We start from the raw sequence: 27,331 nt of genomic DNA, 5'->3' as shown, positions 1-27,331 counted from the left end.
ATGCTAACTCGCTTCCAGGTTTTGCCTACAAAAATGCGTCATCCCTGAGGCACTCTATAGAGCTCGAATCAGACCCAGATGAACAGCAATCGCGGCTTTTAAAGGACGTTTAAGAAAGGTATTTCATTTAGTATTTGTGTCAAAGTGTTTAGATGCTGTCACTGCTGTTTGTTAACTTTCAATATAAAGTTTTATCCTGATTAAAGCTTTACTGTAGCCGAATACATGACTGAGAAGTCGCATTTTTGAAAAGGTAGCGTTTAATTTACGGCATGAACAACTGTTTGTCTATAAACATAGAAGTTTGTTGGTGTTTGTTGGAGAAGTATGCACTATAATACAGCTAACTGGCTAGCGAAGCAAAAACGAGTTGCTCTTTGTATATGTCCTTGATGCAACCAAAAAATAGCAACAGAACTATACGTTTAAAAGACATGTACAAACGATAAAACGTACTTACAGTTTGAAGCCAATAAACAGCAGCTTCTGCTTTTAAAGTGGGAATTGCTCCATCTTTCAGTAAAAGCCTTTGTGCAAATCCAGCATTGAACTCGTATAGATTCTGGAAGCTGTCTTCAGCATCGCATCCAGTGTAAAAAATATCAAGGACTACAATGGGTTCTATTATCTTTTGACGCGCCACGCCGTTCGCGTCCGGTGTACACAACTCTTCCGCTTTCATTATGCTACATGACATGGCCTCGCCCACTTTGTTGCATGTTCCCGGGGGCGTGTTTTGCAGGGTTTATGATGTCACCAACCTGGGAAGAAGCTTGTTGTAGTCCAAACCGGTCGTTTTTGTAGGCAATAAACTGCCATAACTTTAAAAGACAATATCTCCGTTTGCATTGAACTTTCAGCGCTGTAACTTTGCAGATACTGTTTATGCTCAAGCAGCAACATTACACACTAACTAAAGTTAAAAAAGTGAAATCGCATTGAACTGCGTGGAGGCACTGAGCTATATGTCTTTCTATTTTGTTAAAGAAATATGTAATGTTTTATAATAATAAGACAAATATGAGTTAATGTTATGTTAATAATAAATATTTAATAGCAAAAATCACCTCTGATGGTTGTCATGTTGTCGTATGTGTGCTGTTGAATGTTAAAAGGATCCAATCCATGTTAAATGAAAAGAATTTGATGATGCAGCAATAAACTAGCTAGTGTAACCTTAATGTATGTGTTTTTGAACTTTGCTCATTTAAAACATGATCAAAAGAGTAATCTATTTTAATGACAATAGTTCAAATAAGTGAGCAATATCAGTATGGGAATCAGCCAATAGTTTTTTTTTTTTTGTTAAAATCGGTATCTTCAAAAAAAAAAAAAAAAAAAAAAAAATCTTATTTGTGCATCCCTAGTAAAGACATTTTTACAAAAGATTTCTTCTTCAAATAAATGCTGTTACTATGAACTTTGAATTCATCAAAGAATCCTGAAAAAAATGTATTCCAGTTTCCACAAAAATATTAAGCAGCATTACTTTTGTCAACATTGATAACACTAGTATGAAATGTTTCTTGAGCAGTGAGCACCAAATCAGCACACTGGCTTTGCCATTACAGGAATACATTTTAAAATCTATTAAAATAGAAAAGTTATTTTAAACTGTGTGACTGTATAAATGCAGCCTTGGTGAGCATCATAAATCATAAATCTTACAGCTCGCACACGTGAACACGGTTCAACCCCGGCTGCTACTGATGTAAGGGTCCATGTCTAACATTTCAAAGCAGCATGTCCTAGGAAGCACTCAGGGTGCGAACATGTCCGGCGATCAAAATAGATTTCCACCCTTGCCCCAGTCTACTTTACCCCAGACTTACATTATTCCAGCATGTTTTTATATCCAGAACAAGGAGCTAATAAGACCCGAGGGCCAAAATAGTTTATCTACTGCAGCTATAGTAGCATCACCACCGGTGTTAAGGTTATGACTGTGCATATGAATTTTCAAACTGCTCCAAAAAGGACTAATCTTTATAATCTTTCAGTTTTAACAGAATGAATGAGTACAATCATCTGGTCATGATCTCAAAATCTAACAACTAACAGGATCATGTGGGTAAAAGAACACTCTAATACCATATCTTCTGTTTTTCCCCAAAGCTGCATTTTTCTGACTCTTGAAAGTGATAGTAAGGGCAAGGCTGCTCAGTGAGTCATATGTTGAAAGCCTTAAGTGCATATAGGAAATCTACGGAAACCGCTGTGAGCAGTTTGAAAGCATGTGTACAGCTGACATAATAACAAAAGCCTCTGAGCCACTCCTGCCTGACGACTGTAACACACGTGTCCTTTCTGTTTTCTCATCTATGTGTCTTTGGACTTGCAGAGTGGGTTCACTTTACATTGTTAAAGGCGGAGGAATGTTATCGGTTATAAACACATCTCTGAAAGTCTACAGCAACAAGAAAAAGCTGAGAGTGAAGGCAGAGATGGTTTTGTTGACATCAAAATTCCTATAGCTCAAACAGTAGAGCATGTTGCTAACAATGCCAAGGTCATGGGTTCGATTCCCAGGGAATGCATGAACCAATAAAACAAACCTGAATGCATGTTCTTTGGATAAAAGTGTCTGCCAAATGCATGTAAATGTAATTAAAAGGGAACTGAATGTGTACAGCTGTTCACTACATAAATAATCATGTGCTTAACTGTGATTAATTTAACCTTGTTAACCTGGTTCAAAGTTCAAAACCTGCAGTGTCTGTCTGGTTCTAAAAGCAACAGAAATAACCTGGACATCATAATGGCACATGACTGTATCTCATGTTTACAGTATTCTATATTTATTCATCATTATTAGTTGCCATTCTTATTGGATCATGCATGAATACACCTCTGTTATCCACAACAACTTGAACCCTACTTATTAATACAGCATTCTACTCTTGTGTTTGCTCCAAAAACACCTTGTAAAATATATATATAAAACATCTGATATTACCTGGGAAAGTATGTTTATTAGGCTGAGTTCTTGCTCAGCTGGAAAAATCAAGCTTAAGTTGGTAGCTGTGTTTTGTACGAGGATTAGGGCCAAGCAATAATAAAAAAATAAAACCATCTCAAGATTAAAACTTGTTAAATTACGAGAAAAAAATGGTTAAATTTCGAGAAAAAAGTTGAGATAAAATGTTGAGAATAAAGTCATTAAATTACGAGAAAAAAGTTGTTAAATTACGAGAACAAATTCTTTAAATTATGAGAAAAATGTCATTAAATTTCGAGAAAAAAATCGAGATAAAATGTTTAAACTCATTACATTATGAGAATAAAGTCATTAAATTACGAGAAAAAAAATCGTTAAATTATGAGAACAAATTCGTAATTTAACGACTTTTTTCTCATAATTTAATGACTTTATTCTCAACATTTTATCTCAACTTTTTTCTCGAAATTTAATGAGCTTTTTACTCGTAATTTAACGAGTTTATCCTCAACATTTTATCTCGACTTTTTTCTCAAAATGTAACGAGTTTTTTCTCGAAATTTAACAACTTTAATCTCGAGATGGTTTTATTTTTTTATTATTGCTTGGCCCTAATCCTCTTCCTTAGTTTTGGAACATGGAAGAAGGATTTAGGTTTTAATCGGAATAATGCTGCCTTCACGTGTTATCGGAATATACTAGTCTCCTAGTTTAAAAAAAATGGACATGAAAGCCCTCTCAAATCAAAATTTGAAAGCAATGAGCTTGTAATCACGACCTCAGATAGCACGTGAAGACAGCATAAATAAATTTGGTAAATTCATTAAAACTTGACGTGAAAATGTCAAATTGGTTGGATTTAACTTAGTTGGAGCGTTTTTTACTTTAATTAGGTGTGTCAAACTGGCGACTTATTTGATTCGAGTCTTATGATTTACATTCATCAATATATAGACTAGGTCATTAGAACTTGCTAGAGTTGTCTTTGACTTTGTCTAAAATAACATATCAATCGAATTCACTCCTGAAACATGTCGCGGAATATTCATTCCCATGTACATGGTGGGCACTACTGGACTGAAAACCATCTCAAAGGCAATGAATAACGATTCCGACACAACAGGCGTGCTTTAAGAGCGATCGATTACATAAATAAAATGCCAACCATGCCTATAAACCGCGGCGTGATCACCTGACCAATAGCAAAGCACGCGGGTTGATATAGGACTATAATCTGTGTGAAGTTCATCAGCGAAGTTGTTTTAAAGCTTTGACGCTTGTTACAAACACTACGGGCAACTGTGCAAAGATGTTACAGAAGAGCAGCAACAGGAAATGAAGAGACACGGCGACTTACGGAGATGTAAATATGTGTCGTGAGTATCCATTCCGAGTCTGTTTACTGTCGGGTCTTGTCCTGGAGCCGCGCGGCACCCCTCTCAATTCCTCTCCCCGGCCCGATTGAACTGAACTCTGCGGCGCTGCTGACTGGCTCGGGGCCCCGCTCAGGGGGAGGCGGGGAGGAGGGGTTTCACAAACGACAACAATCAGATAAGACACAGACAGGCAGATGACTTAAGCACATGTATTCAACAGTTTGTACAAAAATAACATTTAAACAGTATAACCTTGACTAATTACTATTAGGAAAGACTATTTAACTAAATATAGCCTATTGTAATGTTTTTTATAACCTGAACACATGCAGGAAAGAACAACCATTTACATTTATGTATCTGACAGATGTTTTTGTACAAACCAACTTAAATTGCATTCAAAGTATACATATTTAAGTTCATGCATTTCTTGGGAATTGAACCATTTTGGCTACTGAACCATTTAACCATCAATAACAACAAGCTGTACACTGTAAAATGTCTTGTCAGGAGCCAAAAATTATTTAATATGACTGAAGCAACTTGACTACATTAAAGTTACACCAGCAAAAGTAATGTCAAAGAATCAGTACTGCGTTTCCCAAACGTATCGTAATTGATGCTAATAGTTTCAATGATCTACTTAGGCTTACAATGCTTTTGTGAAACACAAACCAGATCAGGTAGAACTGAACAGTTTTCTTTTTTACTGTGTGTGCCAAAAGGAATAGCATAATTTCAGTCAGGCAAAGGGTATAATTTAAGCAATTATAAACCCGATCTCATGAGAAAACGTAACTATTTCACATTTAAGGTCCACCCCTAACTAGACTATAGTATGAAAACATTGAAATGAGATTGTATACGAATTAGCCACCAATTCACCAAAACGTAAAATAGTTACAAATTGCCATGAGAGTGTGCTGCAATTTATAGGCCTACATGTAATGGCACAATTGTAATAAACACATTAATACTGTGTTTATTTTTAGTTTTAAGCCCATTTGTTTGCATTCGGCATAATAACTCCATGATAATGCAAACTTGTATTATATCAAAAACAAAAGTAGAAAACAGGAATAAAATGAGAATGTGATCTGTCTGTCCGCCTGGTTTAGATCCAATGTGGTGGCTCAAAGACTCCTTGAAATCCCCCCAGACTGTTCCTCAGAGTGTGGGGTCATGTAGGGGTGAGCTCTCACTACCTCAGAAGGTTATTCAGAAGTCACCAGCATTCACCAGTCTTGAACTAGTGTGGGGTTAGTGCTCTAAATGACCAGTGACTTCACAAGGCCCTTCCCTCTAGGTTTGAGGATAAGCACACCCCATCCCACAACCCCCACATACTCAGTCCCCTCATTGTAAATGACCTATTAAAGAACACAAGACCATGGTAAACAAGATGAATTGCTTTTTTTCCAACCCATCTCACACCAATCAAGGCTTTCTGTTTGAACCCCCTTCCTTAAGTCTATTAGACCATGTTAATTTATTAAAGTCAAACCGAAGAATTAAAACGGTCATTTGTCACTGCTCTCTTTGTGTGGGCTTAATGGTGGCACATGGTGTAAGGCCTGCAATTTGTTATCCTCTTCTTTTTTTTTCTTTTCTTTTAAAGCCATTTTGGGTTAAACATGCAAGGAAATCAAGTTACAGTCAGTTTTTTTGTAGCATAACTGCAAATAATAAATTTGATGAACTCAAAATGTGAATAAAAGTATGATGTTGAACATTTGTCATGTCACGTTGACTACACGTTTAACACCAGCTGCCATAGAAACAGCCCTGGATTTTTTCAACATTATTAATTTATTAATTTGTTGTTTTTATTCTGCCCCTTTTAACTTCCATCATGTTTCTTCTGCCTTCTTATCTCAAAGATAATCAGCCACACACTCTCTTTCTAACACACTTACAAACACACACACAGTCAGAGCTGTCAGTGAGCCAAACCGTATGCAGTAATCCCTTTGTATTCACAAACCCATCCAGACAAACAATGTGTCCCAGCCATGTCCCACCCCCAGCACACCAGACCTAGGCCACCTGCTAACTCTACATCATACACCCAGACACAAACCAAAGGATGAAGACAAGTTTGTGTCAGTGTGTGAATACTGAACATTTCTCTCTGACACTCGTGCATGTTATGAATTGTCTTTCTATTCCTAGCAAACTGGCAACCCATGTGCAAACGCTCTCCATTCAGTCCATTCTTCTTCTGTACACTCCACTCATATGTTCTCCAAACCCACCACAAATCCCCCTCACACAAGCTGAGATGATAAGTGATCCTCTTTGGTTGTCGCTTTGAGGAGACAATGCTCAACAACTGTGTTCAACATCATCAATCTCAGAGGACATCCATCACGCAAACAAAAGATGAAGTGAGCAGAGGGCTATGTTTGTGAAATGTTTGTTTGCTTACTCTCTTCTGCTCTTTTCTATCTTTAACCTCCATTTTCTTCAGACCGAAGCTTTCTCCTGATGGCTGCTGAGTTGAAACTCCCACAGAGATGCAAGTGCAAACTGAGCACTGAAACCATGGTTGTGGGGGTGAATTTATGGAATTGTGAATCCTACAGTTTTATATATTTCGTTCTTCATCTGTTTTGCAGGAAGCTCTAAAATTGTAATATATGATTTGCTTTTATTGCGTTATTCACTGCTTTTCGCTTTTCTTATAAGAGCAAATATAAGAACAGGCAAAAACTCTCAAATTACGTTTCCCTTGCGTTATGACCCCTACAAAAATAAAATTTGCCTGCTTGAATTTTGGACTGATTTACCTTTTGAAAACCTGAAGTCCACCTCAGTAACAAGTTCCTATGGCAACATAAAGACATGGTGGTCAAAGCTCTAATCCATTCCAAATGGATGCTCTTGACGTGTGTTATATTAACCTGTTAATCCTCAGACTGTTTGTGTGAGGGGGCTGGTGGGTTTATACACAATTAACCTGAATAGACCATACTGGTTCATGATTGGCTAAAACACAAAAAAAGCCTCAGAACCCTCTTACACAAATGAATTTAACTCATTAGATGCTTTTTTATCTTAAAACACTCAGAATGAATGACCTTTTTTTGTGTGCTTATGGCTGTTTTTACATGAAACCCCCACCCATATTCATTTATCAAAACGATGATATTATTTTAAACCGACTTGTTAAATCTTACATATGCCTACTCAATCTGTTGTGCTTTCTTTTGTCACAACTTCAGTAAGCTGCTTGAATTTTGCATAAATCAATGGCCACATTTCAAATAAAAACGATAGGTTTAGGTTTTTGAAAACACAAGAACGTTCCATGGGTAGCATGAGAGAGGTTCAGATTGTTGTAGACCACCTCAGGTTAAGCTGACAATGTCCTGGAAAGACCAACAAGATTATGGCTATGAACACCTGTTCCAGATCTTCAAACCAGCCAGTGTGACCTGCTGGTCTGACATTTAGTAAGTTTACAAGGACTATGAAGAGCCTATGAATCAGCAACCTGTTATACCCAATAGCTCAGCTGGTTGGTTTTTACAAAACAGCTTTAATAGTCCTATTTTCCCCCCTAAATATTATGTTTTTTATGTCAGTTTGACAGTTGTAGCTCCAGTGCCTGCTAATTGTTCCGTTTATATAATTTGTTCTATTGTCACTCAAAAAAAAAAAAAAAAAAAAAAAACCCCAAAAAAACCATTACAATTATTCTTATTGTTGAATACATCTGTTAAATAATTAGCTACATATCTTCCATCTTTTATTTTATCCAACACTGATGCTTTAAATAGGATATCCAGTATCAAGGCTGGCTTAGTAACACATAGCCAAATGTCAAAGTGTCAGCTTTCAGGCAGTAACTACATGTCTATATTTGTAAATAGCCTACATATCTCTAATAGGATGATACAATTCAGAGGCTCATTGTGATTATTGTTTTGCCTAGTTAAGTCATTCAGCATAGTTACAGTCAGTGTTCTTGTAAACCTGTGGGAAGTTTGGCTTTAAAAAAAAAAAAAAAAAAGGTACAAAAGTCAATCGATCACGAACACTTCAATACAAATCTTCAATGCAATGTCAACATAGTTGTCCAATGCATTCATTGTCCAACTGGCAAATGAATCGTTCTTTTGAGTCGGATCTTTTCAAATGATGATCAGTTAAATCAATTCACAAACCGGTCCAGTCTGGGCTGAGTTTCTCAAAAGCATCGTAAGCCGAGAACTGACGAGTGAGCTGATTTGGAGTGAACTGAAGATTGAGGCGAAAAGTTATTTTTGCCCTGTCCAAATACCCACACTCGCGGTCTTTGCTCTTGACCACTAGGCCTACTTACATGATGTGTTTCCTGTATTTGGCCCAAGTGTTCAAGAGACCGTAAGTGTATAGAACTTTTTATTACCCAATGGGACACCCTTATAGTATTGCAAAAAAATCTAAATTGTGTTTATTTTGATTTTCAATACTTTGCATTTTAAAATGAAATAAAAAACTTAAAATTTAAAAATTTAAATGAAATGTAAAAACTTCTAAATGACTGTTCAGTAGACGGTAGACACAGAAGACCCAATTTAAAATTGTAGTGCTTCTAATTGATAAAATGCAGTTGCAAATGTTGTACAAAATACACATGACCTACTCATCTTTGCACCAATAAAATGCTCAACACTTGTTTCCAAATTATATGTAATATCTAATTAAATTATCTTACAGTGGAATGTTTTCTCTGAACATAATGCATGATGGGATACGCAGAAAGTGTGGGTTTAGTGCGGGTTTAGCACTGCACTTTGGCATTTTTAAGACAGGACAGTCTTGCGCACTTACTTTCAGGTGGCCAAGACCACAAGGGCATTTTAGCAGAAGTTACAAATAAAACGTAGTAGACCTACTGGAAATATATGCTACGCATAAGAAACAGAGTCGATTTTTAATAAACATTTTATAACAACGCCAAAAACGTATATTTTTTTGGTATCGTTTAATCTTAACGCATTTTATCTTTAAATTTTCTAAATGAGATGGATCTGACTGAGCTGCCAAACAAATGAATTTACTATGTGCACTTTTTAATACAACTAAATCGACAAAAAACGACGTTTCAGAACGTGTAGTTCTGAAAGTGCCACAACAGGACCAGTTGAATCAGTCTTTGAACCGGTTCTTTCAAACGAACTGTTCGAAAGAACCGAATTACCGGGCTTCACATCGCTAGACCGAAATGGTTGGAAAGCCGACAGTGTACTACCACCATGTGGCGAAGAGATGAAAAACAACCTGATTGTGACCCACTTCGGCACCCGTAGAGTTGCCGTAAACTAGACGTGTACTTGCTGCATTATTGTTATGTAGTTTCATCAGAATCGGGAAATGCGTGTGTTTACAACCTCACACAGAACTCATCTATAACTAGTGTCTGTCATTCGACTCACTTTTAACCGTTACTAATGTTTTCAAGGCATAATGTCGTCAGATTTAATGTTAGATTTCGTAAATCAGTCGATGATGAATAAGGAAACAGAGGATATTTCCATCGATCAGGATGGAGAGTGGGGTAAGATATACTTTCTAGAAATGTCCATGACAGCGCGTGCTGCTTGCGAGAAGCGTTAACTACCGACTTCTTCTGCTAACTTTACGATTAGCAAAATCTCTTTACGTATAGCAGAATCTCATTATGGAGCGACTTAATAAAGTGGTTTGTTTTCGAGTTCGTTAACTCACTGGTGAACTTGTTTCCCATTCATCCGAACTGCTGTTTTTGTGACTTAAATTTAAAATATAGTTGAATTAAAAATATAAGACACCTTCGTTTTTTCGACTTTACATCACTATTATGTTTTGGACTGTACGTTATTATGTAGTATTATGAGTTCATACTCCCAGTAAATCCTGATTGTCTTGTAAATACACAGGTCTAGTCATACTAGTTAAATACAATATCAGTAAGAGTTAGGTTAACATATAAAAGAAACTGGAATTGAAACCAAATTACCTGTCACATAACACCTCCGGGTGAATGGTTGCAGGTAGCTTGACTCGATATGGACCCACAGCTCAAAAGAAGGTTATGAAATGGATATAATTCCTGTCTTGCTCTCATGTGTTCAGCACTTTGTTTGTTTTCCTTTTTTCTTTCTTTTGGTCTTACTCAAGTTCACGGCACTGTCTTTTACTTATGCAGATATCAGTTTGTTTGATGAGCTGGAGGATCTTGGGGATGCTGATGATCTTCTGGAGGCGTTGGTGGAGAGTGTAGGCTATGTGAGTCAAAACAGGTTTATCACACACTTGTTTTTCTTGGAATCAGAGTTTTTAGTTTTGATTGTCCAGCTCATTTTATTATTATAATTATTATTTGTTTTTAGTTTGATCACAGCTGTAAACAGACGTTTGTAGAAAATCATAAGTAAGCATAAATCCAAAGCATTGTGGATCTTTCCTTCTTTAGGACACCTCTGTTCCTGACCTGAACTTTGACATTGAGCACCCATTGTGGAGTAGCCCTCGATCAGGTAACAATTTTCAGTTTTCTGTGGACTGGACATGACTATTGAATGCCTACAGCAGCAATGAATTCAGAGTAACTTAATATTTTTGAGAAATGCTTGGAGAATATCACCAAAACAAAAGTACATGTACAGTCACCTTTCGAGGGTCATGCCACTCTGTCCAGGTAAATTAAATCTTATTTCAAGTTTTTTTTTTTTCAGTCCTTGTTTTCTCTGTCTGCTCTCACAGATGGTGATGTAACTGTGGACTCACTGTCACCAAACCATACGCTCAGTTCAGTGTCCTCACCAGCATCAGTGGAGCCCCACTCACCGTACTCCACACATGTGAGTCAGTCTCCACCCCCAAAACAAAGATACACTGTACTTTAGCATGTCTAAATCTGTCCAGTGTTTTGAACTCCACATCTTTTACAATCACAGACAAACGAACATGCATACAATTTTTTATTTATTTTTTATTTTTTTGCATATACTCAAATAATAGTAATAATAACATTTAGGAATCACAAAAGAAACAAAATTGTATAAAAAATAATATATTTTTTTATTTATAATATATATTTGTATATATTTATAAATATTATACTATTTTATTTTCTTAATTTATTTTATTTTTTTATATACACACAGATGCAGTTCAATTTTTTGACTTTATTTAATGACTTAATTAGTCATATGCCCATCCACTGGCCAGATGGAGTGTGTTTGGGCTGCACTGGTCCTGCCAGCTGCTGTAGTTGAGAGATCAAGAGGGCAGACACACACATACACCCATGTGAATTAGGTGTCTAATTAAGACTCCACTGTGTTAACGAATGTCTTAATCAGCTCTCAGCACATCATCAAACTAATTAATGTCTCACATTGAGATGTGTCCAGGCTTATTTTGTAATGAGTGTTGACTGTTCAAGGTGTATTAGCGAAAATCACAGTGTCCCTCAAGGTTTCAAAGAAGAACTAAAATGTTACTATCACACACACACTTTGTTTCAGTGAAAACCTAAACACTTGAGTCTCAGTGTCTTGATGAGAAGGGAATTAGCGGTTTAAAGTCAGTGTATTATTTAACAAGCCACATATTTGCTATAGTTTGCATATAATGAATGTTAAAGGGATAGTTCACCCAAAAATGAAAATTCTGTCATCATTTACTCACTCTCATGTTGTTCCAAACCTGAAATGTATTTGTTCTGCTGAACACAAAGGGAGATATTTTGAAGAAAGTAGGAAAAAAACTACTATGGATGTCAATGGTGCCCCAGAACTGTTTAGTTTAACACATTCCTCAAAATATCTCCCTTTGTGTTCAACAGAACAAAGAAAACTTGAGGGTGAGTAAATGATGACAGAATTTTCATTTTTGGGTGAACTATCCCTTTAACACATTCTGTTCTGTTACTGAAAGATGCAACATCCTGTAAAGGGACATGCACACAGGACACATTTTTGTTTTCAGTAAATAGATGGATAAATGAAACTAAACAAAGGAGACTCCATGCATTTTAAATGTTGAACTATTTTTAACATGTTTAAAGAAAAATGACTTGCATGACTGAAGACACATTAAAGAATAGGGTGGTATCACAGGTGTTCTGTAGTCTGGTATGGTTTTATTGATCCGTCGTTGGATATGTGCAAACAGTTAAGTAATGATATGTATACTTTTAGACCACCTGGATTCACAAGCCAGAATTCCCATGCTTGAGCTCACTTTCAGTTCTTAATCTCTCAATAAGGGCACTGATGGTTTACTTTGATAGACCTAACTAACTATTATGCTGCCATACTTTTGACATGGCAGAAATTGTTTTTTTCATTCTATTCAATATGCTTTTCTCAGGATGAGGCACTATCTCCAGTCTCCTGGTATTCTCAGCCCTCTCCACTGTCTGTCTGTTCTGACTCGAGTGGTTTTGCTGAGGCACCCACTGAGAAGAAACCTACCAAGAGGACCAATCAGACAAAAGGTAAGTGAAGTGCATTTGTTTATAATAACTGAAACCTCCCTACTTTCGTTATTTGAATTTATTTCTAACTTTTAATAATAAAGTTGACTAACAGTAAAACTGTTCTCACAGCAAAGCCTCTCCAACCACTGAAGAGACCCATTCAGGTTAGCCCCAAGGTTTCCATTCAGCCTAAACCACTCATTACCACAGTGCCCATCGGCCATGCTGCAGCCCCGCTTCAGACTAAGACCATCATCATCCAACCTCTCCAGACTACTGTTCTGCCTGTGGTGAAACCTTCACCTGTCACTATTCAGCCAGCGCCCCCTACAGGTGAAAAAAAAAAAAAAAAAACTCAGTTACTCATTCTGCCACAATTTTTTAAAAGCACTCTTTTTAAAGTCTTATATGTAATAAAAGGTTTTGGTATGTTTATTCACATTTTTATTATTCTGTATTTGTTTATTTGTAAGGTCAAATGTTCAGATTGTATTGCAGCTCTCTTTCATGCATAAAAAAACCCAGCAGATGGCGTAAAGCATCAACTTTTTGTACTATTGGTGGGCATCTCATTGTAAAGTCTATTTTCAAGCAAACTGGGAATTGTTTTTCAACTGCTGGTACACCTTTCTGCCCTGTTACGTATCCTAGAAAAACTAGAAAAAGCAGAATCGAAGTAGATATGAAGGAGCTGCATGTTTCTGCTATTCTCACCTATTAAATATAATTCATAGATCTCATCATATATATACACACACACACACACATATATATATATATATATATATATATATATATATATATATATATATATATACAGTACAGTCCAAAAGTTTGGAACCACTAAGATTTTTAATGTTTTTAAAAGAAGTTTCGTCTGCTCACCAAGGCTACATTTATTTAATTAAAAATACAGTAAAAACAGTAATATTGTGAAATATTATTACAATTTAAAATAACTGTGTACTATTTAAATATATTTGACAAAGTAATTTATTCCTGTGATGCAAAGCTGAATTTTCAGCATCGTTACTCCAGTCTTCAGTGTCACATGATCCTTCAGAAATCATTCTAATATGCTGATTTGCTGCTCAATAAACATTTATGATTATTTTCAATGTTGGAAACAGTTGTGTACTTTTTTTTTCAGGATTCCTTGATGAATAGAAAGTTCAAAAGAACAGCATTTATCTGAAATACAAAGCTTCTGTAGCATTATACACTACCGTTCAAAAGTTTGGGGTCAGTAAGAATTTTTATTTTTATTTTTTTGAAAAGAAATTAAAGAAATGAATACTTTTATTCAGCAAGGATGCATTAAATCAATCAAAAGTGGCAGTAAAGACATTTATAATGTTACAAAAGATTAGATTTCAGATAAACACTGTTCTTTTGAACTTTCTATTCATCAAATAATCCTGAAAAAAAAATTGGTACACAAATATTTTGTACAATTGTACACATTAAATGTTTCTTGAGCAGCAGATCAGCATATTAGAATGATTTCTGAAGGATCATGTGACACTGAAGACTGGAGTAATGATGCTGAAAATTCAGCTTTGCCATCACAGGAATAAATTACTTTGTGAAATATATTCAAATAGAAAACAGTTATTTTAAGTTGTAATAATATTTCACAATATTACTGTTTTTTACTGTATTTTTAATTAAATAAATGTAGCCTTGGTGAGCAGACGAAACTTCTTTTAAAAACATTAAAAATCTTAGTGGTTCCAAACTTTTCGACTGTACTGTGTATATATATATATATATCTTAGTTTTACAATTTTATATTAATTTTATATATATGGATATGAATAAATAATACATACTGTGGATATATTTTTCTTTTTGAATGTTCATAGGAAACTGTTAATTTGTCTATTTTTACATTTTAATTAGTGCATTCATTCTTACTGTAGTCAATGCTGATTTATTGTGATTGAGCACAGTAGGAAAAAGATTTCTCCACAGACTGCTCTGATGAAATGGGCGACTCTGTTTAATGTCTTGAGTGTTAAACTATGGCTGTCAGGAATCGGCTAGCTTCAGTATACGTTTCCTCATGGCTAGTATAAACACTTACCTCACACACCTGGAAACACAACTGGAGCAGAAAGCAAGAGTAGCTTGAATTCAAATCTTATCCTGTAATCATCTAAAACACCATAGACTTGAATTTACAAATCACTGTACTCCAGACAGTGTGTCCAAACAATCACTTTTTACTCAGTTTTTGAGAATCGGTTTCTCAGGAATAAGGCCTTGCGTGTCGATACAGTTTTTTTTATAAACTGAATGTCACACAAAACATTGCAGTATTTTTCTCAGTAGGAGCCTTTTGCGAAAATAGAGAACTGACACAAGCTGCTTATATACAGTATGTATTGAATCCATCTGTGCGAAACATAGCGGAAGTGCACTTTGAACTGATTGCGTTCATGCTACAGTAATTATTTTCTGGCTAACCGCTGAGTTTTGATGCAAGGTTAATTGTAGTTTGTCGGAAGACTGATGGGTAAGTCAGTGGGTGGCTGAGAGAATGGAAGTCATTCGGAGCGAACCCTGCCGGGAGCCGCAGCGAATTCCTCTCATTTAACTCAACACCAACATCAACCCGTCATGCCTGACAAACTGTGTTTGTCTGTGTTACCTGGAGGTGACGTGTTTTGTTCTGGGTGAAGGATGGTGCTTGGCACAACTGTTTCCTTTCTGATTAAAAGTTTTTTTTCTCTCTTTGGGGTTATTAAACCAGTCTGTGCTGTAAAAACTTTACTTGCAGAGTCTTGAGATTAATGGAGATCAGTAAAAGTGAAGGAAAAACAACAGCAAACAAGATGCTCAATACATTTCTTACTTTATTTGAATTGTAAAGTGTTTAAACTCAATGTTTTTTTTTCTTGCAGGTCAACAAATGCTGCTATCTCAGCCCACTCAGGTTGTCCAGCTTCAGACGCCTCAGGCAGTGCCCACGCGTGTCGTCACTGTGCCAGCGCTGGCTCAGGACAGATCCATCTCTGTTGTTGCCCCGGTAACAGCATCTCCTGTGGTCACCATGACACTGCAGAATTCCACCCCTGAGGATGATGTAAGTTTTTACCGCCAGAAATCTTAAGTTTTTTCCAAAAACACTGTTTATTTGTCAAGGCTACCTGTTAATATGGTATTTAATTGGTTAAGGGTGCTGTTGATTTATTTTGTGGTTTATGAATGTGAATCATCACTGCATATGGCACCAGTCCGCTGTTATTCAGCTAGTTGTCCACCAGCGGAGTTGAACAAGCTCAGTTTTGATATTTTTAACAGCAGTGAAAGTGCTAAACTTGCATTGCTTTTCTGTTTTTAGCTGTAAAACCCTCTCTTAAAAGATTGATGAGCCAATTAGTTGTTTAGGCAACTCAGCAACTAGTTGTTTTTAAAAAAAATATGTACACTACCATTCACAAAAATTTGGAGATGGTAAGATTTAAAAAAGAAAAAAATAATAATAATAATCTTTTCTTTAAAAAAGTCTCTTATTCTCACCAAGGCTGTATTTATTTGGTCGAAAATACAGTGAAAACTGAAGTATTGTGAAATATTATTACAGTTTAAAATAACTTTTCTACTTTATTGAAAAATATTTATACTTATGGAATATATTTTAAAATGTTATTTATTTCTGTAAAGGCAAAGCTGAATTTTCATGTGATAATTTTTTTTATGATACACATTTTCCGCGTTCTTTTGAAAGTTCAAAATAACAGCATTTATTTGATGTGATAATATCTTGTTTAAAAAAAAGCTTATGAATGGTAGTGTACCGGTAGTTTTGCACATCCCAATTTAGTCTGCAGTTATCAGATATTTGACAGTGAAAGTAAAAGACTTGGTGGTATTCCACATAAACTGTTTATTTTTATTTTGCATGTCAAATGACCTGTAAAATAAAGAGACCATGCAGCAATTTTCTTTGAAACAGAAATTGATTGATACATAAGCCAACATAATTTACCTTGTTAATTTGATGGCAAGTGTATTTTACAGTCACAGTAATCTCTAGGCAAACATTCATTGAAGTGTTCACAAATATTTTTTAAAAGTTTTTATTGCAATAACTCATTGTGAATTATTGACTGTGCAAACTTGCTTTCATCTGGAATAACTTACAGAGCATCTTTGGCCTGATAATTCACTGTGGGCCCATATAGAAAAAACCCAGCAGCCACTAATACAGTGTTTTCTCAGTTTGTGATGTCAATTGGCTAATATTCAAGAATAAATAATTAAATTTATATATATAAAAATTATGAAATGGTACAATTTAAATAAGTTTTATCAGTCATTGCTTCAGTTTTCAATGTCACATGATTCTTCAGAAATCAATCTAAGATGCTGATTTGGTGCTCAAGAAACATTTCAACTTGATTATTATTTTCATGCTGCTTTTTTGTGTGTGTGTGTGTGTGTGTGTGTGTGGAAGTGGTGATACAATTTTTTGAGGATTCTATGATGAATAAAGTTTAAAATAGCAACATTTATTTAAAATAGAAATAATTTGTAACATTATAAATGACTTTACTGTCACTTTTGATCAATTTTAATGCGTTTTTGCCAAATAAGTTTTAAATTCATTTAAAAAAAATTCTCACTGACCCTAAACTTTTGAACGCTAGAGTATCTAAGCTTTTCACTGTGAAAAATTCCTCAGACTTATAAGTGGAAAAGACATTTGTGCTGTTGTGACAGTAACATATAATTGTAATAAAATATTATCTTTCTTTAGACGTTTAATGTGCAGATGTGTGCAATTTCAGTATGGAAGAAACCCAGTAATAGCACTGAATCTCAGTAATGGTTAGTACTGCATCAGTCTCTAATTCTAGTGCATTTGCTCAAGGACTTATAGCTGCTGTGTGTTATTTCCTGTCCCGAAAATTTAAATTGATTGACTTTTCCAAAAAAGTGTGGCTGTGCAGCAATTTCCACATTGCTTTGTTTGTTTGGGTGTCCCGACATGGCAACACTGGCTCAACCAATAGCATGAGTTTAGGGTGGGATTTCCTGTTTTGGAAACCTGTTTGCTCATAATCTAGTTTAATAGTGCTAGTCATGTAGAAATTACACGCTTTGACTTTGAATAAATATGGAGAACAAGAAAGATAAAAAGGGAACCTGAATGACCAAGGATCTGGTCTTACTTTGATAGTATTTACTCATCAAATGGTTTTGTAATCAAAAGCATGTGTTCTCCCAGATGTGCTGTCCTGACATCAGCAAAAAGCCCTACCCAGATGTGAGAAATTAGGCTGTATAGTTGAGAGAGGACAAGAGGGTGTTATGGTAGAAACAGCGACTAGAAACAGCGAGAGACTCGTTGAAACCTCGTTGAAAGTGAGAAGAGCATATATTTCTATAGAAGGGATAATGGTGGAAAAAGAGTGTTACGTTTCTTATGTTTCACAAAAAATTATTTTAGATCAAACAATAATTGTCAAACCCCCTTCAGTACCGCTCCCTTTGTGCCGCGAAGCCCCTGTTGAAGATCCTTTTTCTATAAGATTTGGATGTAATGGTAGCTGCTTGGCAATACACTACCATTATTTTTTTTTATTCCACAAGGATGCATTAAATCCAAAAGCATCAAATCAACATATAAGAATGAGTTCTGAAAGATCATGTGACACTGAATACTGGAGTAAGGGCTGCTGAAAATTCAGCTTTGCCATGAAAATAAATGACATTTTAAAATATATCAAAATATCAAAAACATTTAAGAAACCTTACCACTCTGAAAACATTTGAATGGTAGTGTAAATCTTGTGTACTAAAATGTATATTATTTTATTTTATAAGATATTGTCATTCATAAAAAGTATGTTGTCCTTAAAGAACAATAATTTTTTTTTTTTGTATAGAGTATGGCTCTCAGAGTCAGCTATCAGTCTCTGTGTTTTTAGAAACTGACCAACAGTGAGCTCATGCTCTCATTATTTTCCATTAAAGTATTTGTTCCGACATACTGTAGATTCAGCCGACCTCAGATTAATTAAATAAAGTTCAGGATTAGTCTGAAATTCCTGTGCATTTAGTGCAGGCTTTTCCACATTGGGTGTTGTTACAGCTTTCGTTCCCAGGTCTTTTCCAAGTTCTCTGAATAAAAAAAAAAAAAAAAACAGCAGAGCACCTGTGTGTACATTAAGTTTGGTTCATCTGTAGTTTGAGTGGCATTGATTGGGAGAGAACAGAGAGAGAATGGACCTCCGTAGAAGTACTGATAAACACAGGCCCTGCAGTAAACAGTGCTGGGTAATGTCAGAAATTACTGCTTAACATCAGACATCACAGTCAACAGAAGTCACAGTCAGATAAAACACCTCTCAAATGTTTTAATTTCAAAAACTGTCAACAGTTTCATATTCATCTATGAAATGTTGATTTTTACTGTCTCTTGATGAAAATGCCTTAAATGTAGTCAATATTTCATCATGTAATATTTATTATTCGACACATGGTATATACTAAATAAGGTCGACAAATATTCTTCATTTGGTGACTGTCTAAAATGACACACATTTGTAACAAACCACATTTGTGAAAACTGAGCTCCTGAAATATGAGTGTACTAAGGCCCCGTTTACACTAGTGCGTTTTCGTTTTGCTACGGTTACACCCGTCGTTTACACTACACCAGTGTTTTCGAACCTCGGAAACGGAGACTTTCTAAAACGCTGCAGTCCCCGTATTAGTTTGAAAACGCCGGGGTTGTGTTTCAGTATAAACGGACCAAACCGGAGACTTTTGAAAACGATGGCATGGCTGCCCACGTTTGCTCTGCGTATCCTTGACGACCTTGTAAACAATAACATGGAGACTGAACTGCAGTCTTTGCTGCCTTTGTTGTCATTTTTAGCAGTCATTGTGCAGTTAAACTCTGCATTTTTTTTAAATACTGTAGCTACCTACATGCGCAAGAGGCAGCTGTTTAACACTTGTAAGCACATGCCCAGTGTGCATGAATGGTCATGTGACATGCGTTTTCGGTCGTGTATTATAGACGGAGATCGTTTCTGAAACACCAGTGTAGACGAGCATCTAGACTAGTGTAAACGGGGCCTAAGGTATTCACTGTTTTAAAGACATTACTTGTTTGTGAATTCTTTTACTTTGTGTATTAGCTTCTTGCGTATTATTTTTACATATTTTTTTTTTTAAGACAGTTTAGTATATTAAATTATGTATTTAGTGTTGTTATGGTGCCAGAATATTTACACCATCAGAAATTTTTAGCCTTCTAATGTAATTTTTTTTAATCAGCGTATATTTTTCAGATTTTTTTAGTTAAGTTTAATTATTGTAATGATGCTTCTCTTTAATCTTCATTGTCATTGATTAATTTTCATTATCATTGTGATATCTACTTACGTGGGCAGTACATTGACCAAGAGCCTTCGCCACCAATAATGAAGGCCCAGGGGTCATATGAATCACTTAAGAATTTATTAGTGTGATATATTTACATCATTATAGTGCAGTATTTTCATTGCAATAATTATGTATCACTCAGAGGCACCATGAAGACATATGGCAGGAAAAAATGAATACTCTATCACCACATCACATTGCAGCTGTCTGCTCCATATCACCAGGATATACATCCGTAGCTAATTGTATTGCGTGCACAGAAGCATTATTTAGGACATGCAGTTAAAAATGTAATGTGGTGTAGCACAGTTGTTGTGAATGAGCGTTAAGTGCTCTCATGTTGCTCAGCTGAATGGACTATGTATATTAAGTATGTGTTTAAAACCCCCATAGCCCAGCGCTATGTGAGTTCTGCTTCCTAATGTGTTAAAATATGACACGTTGAGTGAGATCCATATTTTATCATTATATAGAAGATTAGTGTCAGCTGTGCAGCAGCCCCCATGCATGTGCATTTCATTCCCATCTGCACGCTTATGTTGTAGTTCATGGCTTATGTGAGTGATTTTATAGACAATGTTGAATGTATTCAATTCACACAAGCTGTCATTTAGACTCGGTCGTGAATGTCTGGGCTGAAAGGGAAGAAAAACAAGTTCACACATTTATAGCAACAGTTATTGTCTCCATATACCAGCGGTTTCCTTGTAAAGTCCACATCATCTTTGCATGTTGCAATTCTGCAGGTTTCAGATTTGATTATAGTCTATCATTATAAATCGCCTTATGTTATTTTAGAAATATAAAATTCTCCAAAATAAGTTTCAAAAGTTTCAAAGTTTTAGACTTGTATGCTGTGTTTGCTTACATACTAAACACATAAGATATTCTTTGGACTTTAAATCCAATTCATACCTTCAGTGACTCCGCTATATGTATCTGACAATAAAGGCGAATATGATGAAAGACTCGCCTCTGTAGCCTCAACGTCTGTTGGCTTTCAGAAAAAACCTTTTTAGCAGAGGCAGAGCACAGCCACATGTTCACTCTCTCTCCTGCTTCTGTTTTTGTCCTTTATTCTGAGCTCCAGACTGGGGTGTTATACTCCTACGTGGCAAACACACACATGATCATGCATGAACTCTCACACTCGTGCAGGCCACTCTCTGCAGCAAAGAGAAAGGGAAAAATGGAATGATGCCTTTATGCTCAACAATGAGGATTTTTCTGCTTGTCTGATTTTTTTTATTTATTTTTTTTAAATATATAATCCCATTCCACAGACGCTGACATAAGTACTGTCATTTTGTAGAAATATTAATTCGCCATATTTGTTTTATTCCCCATATATCTTTTTACTTGTCCTGTTATGGTCAATAAATCATATCCCTCAGTTTAAAGCAAACAGGTTTCATGGAATGGCAACAAATTAGTTTTAAGTCAAGAAGATTAAAATAGGTCAAAGTCCTATGTTTATCTTTCCTATCTTTTTTTTGCCAGCTGTAAAGTCATGATCATGCAGTGGTAAAATGTGAAAGCCCATTGAAACTGTCATAGTCCATAGAGAGTGTGTGTGTATTTGTGGAGGTTAGCACAGCTGTGGTTTAACTATGGCTGCTTGTGGTTTGGCCTCAGAGGAGGTTTTGGGTTGAGGGGGTTTATGAGGAATTGCAGTGCAACAGTAAAACTGGCAGGTGGGGCAGGTGTCTTTGAGTGTGTGTGTGTTTGTTTGGCTGCTTGAGAGTTATTGCGGCGTGGGATGTTTGAAACAGCTGAATGCTGATGACTGTGTAGAAGATTGTATGTAATACTTTGTTACAGCAGTTTAAGATTAATGATCTTTGGCAACTCAGTCTGTGCAGCATCAAGAAATTTTCAGTTCCCTACCCCAGTAGACTGTAGGTTGAGACTCTTTAAACTTTTCTTTATACAAAAAGTCATGCTTTATTAGACTCTATTAATAGACCAATATATCAGCCTGACTGATTAATTGACCAGTATCACTTTAGTTAGTAACTACATTACTGTTCAAAAAATTTGGATTGGAAGGATTCTCTTATGTTCACCTAGGCTGCATTAATTTGATAAAAACTAAAGACGGTAATATTGTGAAATATTATTACAATTTATTTTTAATTCAGATTACAATAGCTGTTTTTATTTTAATATATTTAAAAATGAAATGTATTCCTCTGATGGCAAAGCTGAATTTTCAGCATCATTACTCCAGTCTTCAGTGTCACATGATCCTTCAGAAATCATTCCAATGCTGATTTTGTGCTCAAGAAACATTTCTTATTATTATCAATGTTGAAAACAGCTTTGTTGAAAACTGCTTAATATTTCTGTGATAAATTTTTTTCTGGATTGTTTGAATAGAAAGTAATTAATTACTAGCTATTAATTATGTCTTCAACAGTGTAATTACTTTGTATTACTAATTGAAATGAAAAGCATTGTATTACTTATTACGAATTACTTTCTAAATTCCATATCAACCTCGACCAGTTAAACAATACAAGGATAGACATGAAACTGCTTTTAATTCTTTCAAATAAATAATATAAAATTGCATAAATTATTCTTGAACTGACCAAAGTATAAGGGAGAAGGTTACATTAAAAATATAAATTTTAACATTTAATAAAATTAAATTGTTTTATACAGAATTGCTCTATAGTCTATGTATACTATTGAATGCAATTACATCAGAATTAACTATTTAAATAACAGATAAATTAAGAGCAATGCCTTACTTTACTTTTTTTTTTTTTTTTTTTTTTTTTTAAAGGTGCCGTAGAATGAAAAATTGAATTTACCTTGGCATAGTTGAATAACAAGAGTTCAGTACATGGAAATGACATACAGTGAGTCTCAAACACCATTGTTTCCTCCTTATGTAAATTTGATTTGTGCAAAAGACCTCTGAAGAACAGGCTAATCTCAACATAACACCGACTGTGATGCAACAGTCAGGACCATTAATATGTATGCTCCCAATATTTGCATATGCCAGCCCATGTTCAAGGCATTAGACAAGGGCAGCCAGTACTAACGTCTGGATCTGTGCACAGCTGAATCATCAGACTTTATGCAGGTAAGCAAGCAAGAACAATAGCGAAAAATGGCAGATGGAGCAATAATAACTGACATGATCCATGATATCATGATATTTTTAGTGATATTTGTAAATTGTCTTTCTAAATGTTTCGTTAGCATGTTGCTAATATACTGTTAAATGTGGTTAAAGTTACCATCGTTTCTTGCTGTATTCACGGAGACAAGAGCCGTCGTTAGTTTCATTATTAAACACTTGCAGTCTGTATAATTCATAAACACAACTTCATTCTTTATAAATCTCTCCAACAGTGTAGCGTTAGCCAGTTAGCCACGGAGCATAGCCTCAAACTCATTCAGAATCAAATGTAAACATCCAAATAAACACTGTACTTACGCGATTAGACATGCTGCATGACGAACACTTTGTAAAGATCCATTTTGAGGGTTATATTAGCTGTGTGAACTTTGTTTATGCTGTCTAAGGCAGTCGCAAGCTCAGGGGCGGGGAGCACGAGAATTTAAAGGGGACGCAGCCTGAATCGGCGCATATTTAATGATGCCCCAAAATAGGCAGTTAAAAAAATGAATAAAAAAAATCTATGAGGTATTTTGAGCTGAAACTTCACAGACACATTCAGGGGACACCTTAGACTTATATTACATCTTTTGAAAATGTGTTCTACGGCACCTTTAAGGGAAAAGTAATTAAATTTCAGTAATTATTTACTTAGTAATGAGTTACACTTAACACTGGTAACATTATACATGCCTTTACTGTCACTCTTGATCAAATTAATACGTCCTTGCTGACTTAAAGTATTAATTACTTTTAAAAAAAATGGCAGGGTCATTTTTCTTTAGAAAATATAGAAATTATTTGATATATTATTAACATAAGGATATTGGCCATTGGCTACTCTGCTCTTTATATGTTAGATAATCACTCTCTGCCTTGATTAAACTAGCAGATACATAGTAATGGAGGAGGAGTATGATATGAGTAAGTAGTAATTTTGGATTACTGAATCATTAAATCATTAGCCCCATTATCAGACTGTTAACCCCAAAACGGTTATGTATTACCTACTTACTGCTAATAGTTACATACCAGCCCAGACATAAAAAAGGATAAACTACTGTTATGGTGTTTAAGTTTTATTTTATTTTTTTGGGCCACTGGAACTATCGTTGTATGGAAAAAATATGTGAGAATATTTAATATTTTATTAAAAGTTCTATATTTGTGTTCCATGGAAAGATGACAGTGTATGGGTTTGGAATGACTTGTGAGGGTGAGTTAAAAATGACACAATTTTCATTCTTGGGCAAATTGTTTCTTTAATTATAGTTTTGGTTGTGGATGCCATCTGGAAACTAGGCTATTGCTCCTGAATACAGATTTTTCTGAATAAGTATATAGAGAATTTATTATTATTATTATTATTATTATCATTATTATTGTGAGATGGACACAACAGGCAAATGTATAGTTTTTAAGCAGACTTTAAGCAGAAGTAGAATAATTTTTTTCCCTTTTTCTCACGACACTCCGCATTAGAATAACTCACTTAAGCACATCTTTTCTAAAGGAGATTCCTTAGGGTAAAATAAACTGTTATAGATCTCTGAAGCTGATGCCAAACAAAGCAGTTTTCAAGCTTAGTAATTTAGCTTTCAGCAGTTATGTTGGTAGAATACTGCTGGATCAGCTTTGTAAATTGAGCCATGAGCTAACAAATAAATTCAGTGTGAATGTGTCAGAGACAGACTGAATTGGTTGGTTAGAAGATCCATTGGTTGGTGTTTTGTGCCTGCTTGGCTCTGCTATTAAAGGGATAGTTCACCCAAAAATGAAAATTTGATGTTTATCTGTTTACCCCCAGCGCATCCAATATGTAGGTGACTTTGTTTCTTCAGTAGAACACAAATGATGATTTTTAACTCCAACCGTTGCCGTCTGTCAGTCTTATAATGTGAGTGAATGGGAACACAATCAATAAGAGTCGAAAAAACTTACATAGACACATAGACACATTGATGTCCTAAGACACGAAACGATCGGTTTGTGCGAGAAACCGAACTGTATTTATATCATTTTTTACCTCTAATACACCACTATGTCCAACTGCGTACAGCACTCGGTTAGTGAGGTCTGATCGTGCTCTGACAACGGCAGTGATGTCTTGCGCTTATACTTCAATGAGCGCTATCGTTTCGTGTCTTAGGACATCAGTGTGTCTTAGGACATCAGTGTGTCGTCACGAGCAGCAGGGTTTAATTTGGATTTGTCTATGCAAGTTTTTTCGACTCTTATTCATTGTGTTCCCATTATAAGACTGACAGACGGCAACGGTTGGAGTTAAAAATCATCATTTGTGTTCTACTGAAGAAACAAAGTCACCTACATCTTGGATGCGATGGGGGTAAGCAGATAAACATTAAATTTTATTTTTGGGTGAACTATCCCTTTAAGGTTTGTTGGAGTCTTACTGTCATATTTGTAAATTTATCAAGTGGCTGCCATCAATCTGAGTGTTGGGTGATAGAAATTTGGTTTGAATATACTGTGGTTTAATGACATTCCCTCAGTCATATATGGGACTGAAATATCATGAACATCTTTCATTGTTTCAGCACATCTTCAGTAATGCTGAATTTTGGTGAGCTGTGCCAACATCCACCAATCCCCCCCCCCTCTCGATCACCATGGTGATGGCACCCTGCGCTCTTGTAACCAAACATGTTATTCATTCCCAGGCCCTGGCCGTGGCCCGGTTCCCGGTTTTAGGAGAGCTTTCTCATGAGATGGGAGCACAAACAGGCACATGGCGATCCAAGCAGTTTAATCACCACAACTATTAGGCCACAGTCTTAAAATGGTCTGGCTGTGAGAACGGTCCACCCCACCTACCAGTGGTCTCGTTTCCTCTTTTGTCTATTGCATTAAAGTTCTTTTGTTCAACTTCATCTTTTTCCTCTCTTTAGGGTGGGGTATGTTCTCAAACATGTTTGCTGCAAACCGCTGACCCCTGAGTTTTGTCAGGACTGGGTGGTGGTTTGATTATGTACATGCCCTGTTTATGTAAGCTTAATTAATTGTTTAATTGGGTTGGAGTTTTAATCATATTCCAGAACATTGTTAACGTGAAGCACACATAAATTCAGCACTTGGTTTAAAGCTTTTATGTAATTATTAGGGCTCATCGTTATGTCTGCTGTGCGTAGAAAGCGTAGTTGTTTTTTTTAATGCTTTATTTGTTGGAGCTGTGCTGGATATTGCGCCTGGACTGCTGTTGTCCAGTCATACAAGTGCAACCGCTATATATGTGAATGAAGAAAGCTCAAATTGCCCAAACAAAAGCATATATTTCATGAGCATTTTCAATCACAAATAAAATATATACATTACCGTTCAAAAGTTTGGGGCAGTAAGATTTTTTTTTAAATGTTTTTGTCTCGTATGCTCACCAAGGCTGCATTTATTTGATCTAAAATACAGTAAAACTATAATATTATGAAATATTATTACAGTATTTTTCTATTTTAATATTTAATTTATTCCTGTGATGGCAAAGCTGAATTTTCAGCACCATGACTCATAAACCATTATTATATGCTAATTGTGCTCAAGAAATCATCAATGTTGAAAACAGTTTGCTGCGTAATATTTTTGTAGAAACAACAGTAAAATTGTTATTTCAGGATTCTTTTATGAATAGAAAGTTTAAAAGAACAGCACTTATTTAAAATAGAAATTTTTGTTGCGTTATAAATGTCTTTACTCTTACTTTTGATCAGTTTAATGTGCCCTTGTAGAATAAATGTATTAAATTTTCAAAAACAAAAATCTTACCCCAAGCTTTTTTTTTTATTTTTTTACTGTAAGCGTATCGTGATCACTTTATAATGGTATCATAAATTTAGTTCAAATCATTATTTACATTACATTTTTTATTTTATTTACATCATTATTTTTGCTGTTATTTTTCCTCTTCAATTTCCCACTTATAATTCTGACCTGTAATGAGCAACAGAAACTTTCTCATGGCCTTGAATGGAAAATAGGACATTAGGTCTTCCTCTGTCTTCACATTCTTC

At 35.4% G+C, this 27,331-nt stretch overlaps 2 protein-coding genes across 3 annotated transcripts in view; one reads left to right on the top strand and one right to left on the bottom strand.

Annotated features, from left to right (window-relative positions):
• rxrgb (retinoid X receptor, gamma b) overlaps positions 1–4,506 on the bottom strand; it is a 30,721-nt gene extending 26,215 nt beyond the window's left edge. The window contains exon 1 of the mRNA XM_048207044.1: positions 4,296–4,506. Coding sequence (XP_048063001.1) covers positions 4,296–4,326 — 31 coding nt within the window. The 5' untranslated portion in view covers positions 4,327–4,506. The remainder of the gene's footprint in view (positions 1–4,295) is intronic.
• atf6 (activating transcription factor 6) overlaps positions 4,163–27,331 on the top strand; it is a 48,479-nt gene continuing 25,310 nt past the window's right edge. Inside the window, exons 1-7 of one of the 2 annotated variants that reach the window (XM_048207043.1) lie at positions 4,163–4,314; positions 10,490–10,569; positions 10,757–10,820; positions 11,047–11,144; positions 12,661–12,787; positions 12,899–13,102; positions 15,676–15,857. In XM_048207043.1, the coding sequence (XP_048063000.1) occupies positions 4,308–4,314; positions 10,490–10,569; positions 10,757–10,820; positions 11,047–11,144; positions 12,661–12,787; positions 12,899–13,102; positions 15,676–15,857 (762 nt within the window). In that variant the 5' untranslated portion in view covers positions 4,163–4,307. Of the gene's footprint in view, positions 4,315–9,610; positions 9,860–10,489; positions 10,570–10,756; positions 10,821–11,046; positions 11,145–12,660; positions 12,788–12,898; positions 13,103–15,675; positions 15,858–27,331 lie in introns of those variants that run through there. The other variant, XM_048207041.1, reaches the window with a different exon arrangement.

Source organism: Megalobrama amblycephala, linkage group LG11 (genome assembly GCF_018812025.1).
Source record: "Megalobrama amblycephala isolate DHTTF-2021 linkage group LG11, ASM1881202v1, whole genome shotgun sequence".
In the NCBI taxonomy this organism is placed as follows: Eukaryota; Metazoa; Chordata; class Actinopteri; order Cypriniformes; family Xenocyprididae; genus Megalobrama; species Megalobrama amblycephala.
The sequence above is the reverse complement of the archived record's forward strand: the minus strand, read 5'-3'. Positions and strand labels throughout refer to the sequence as shown.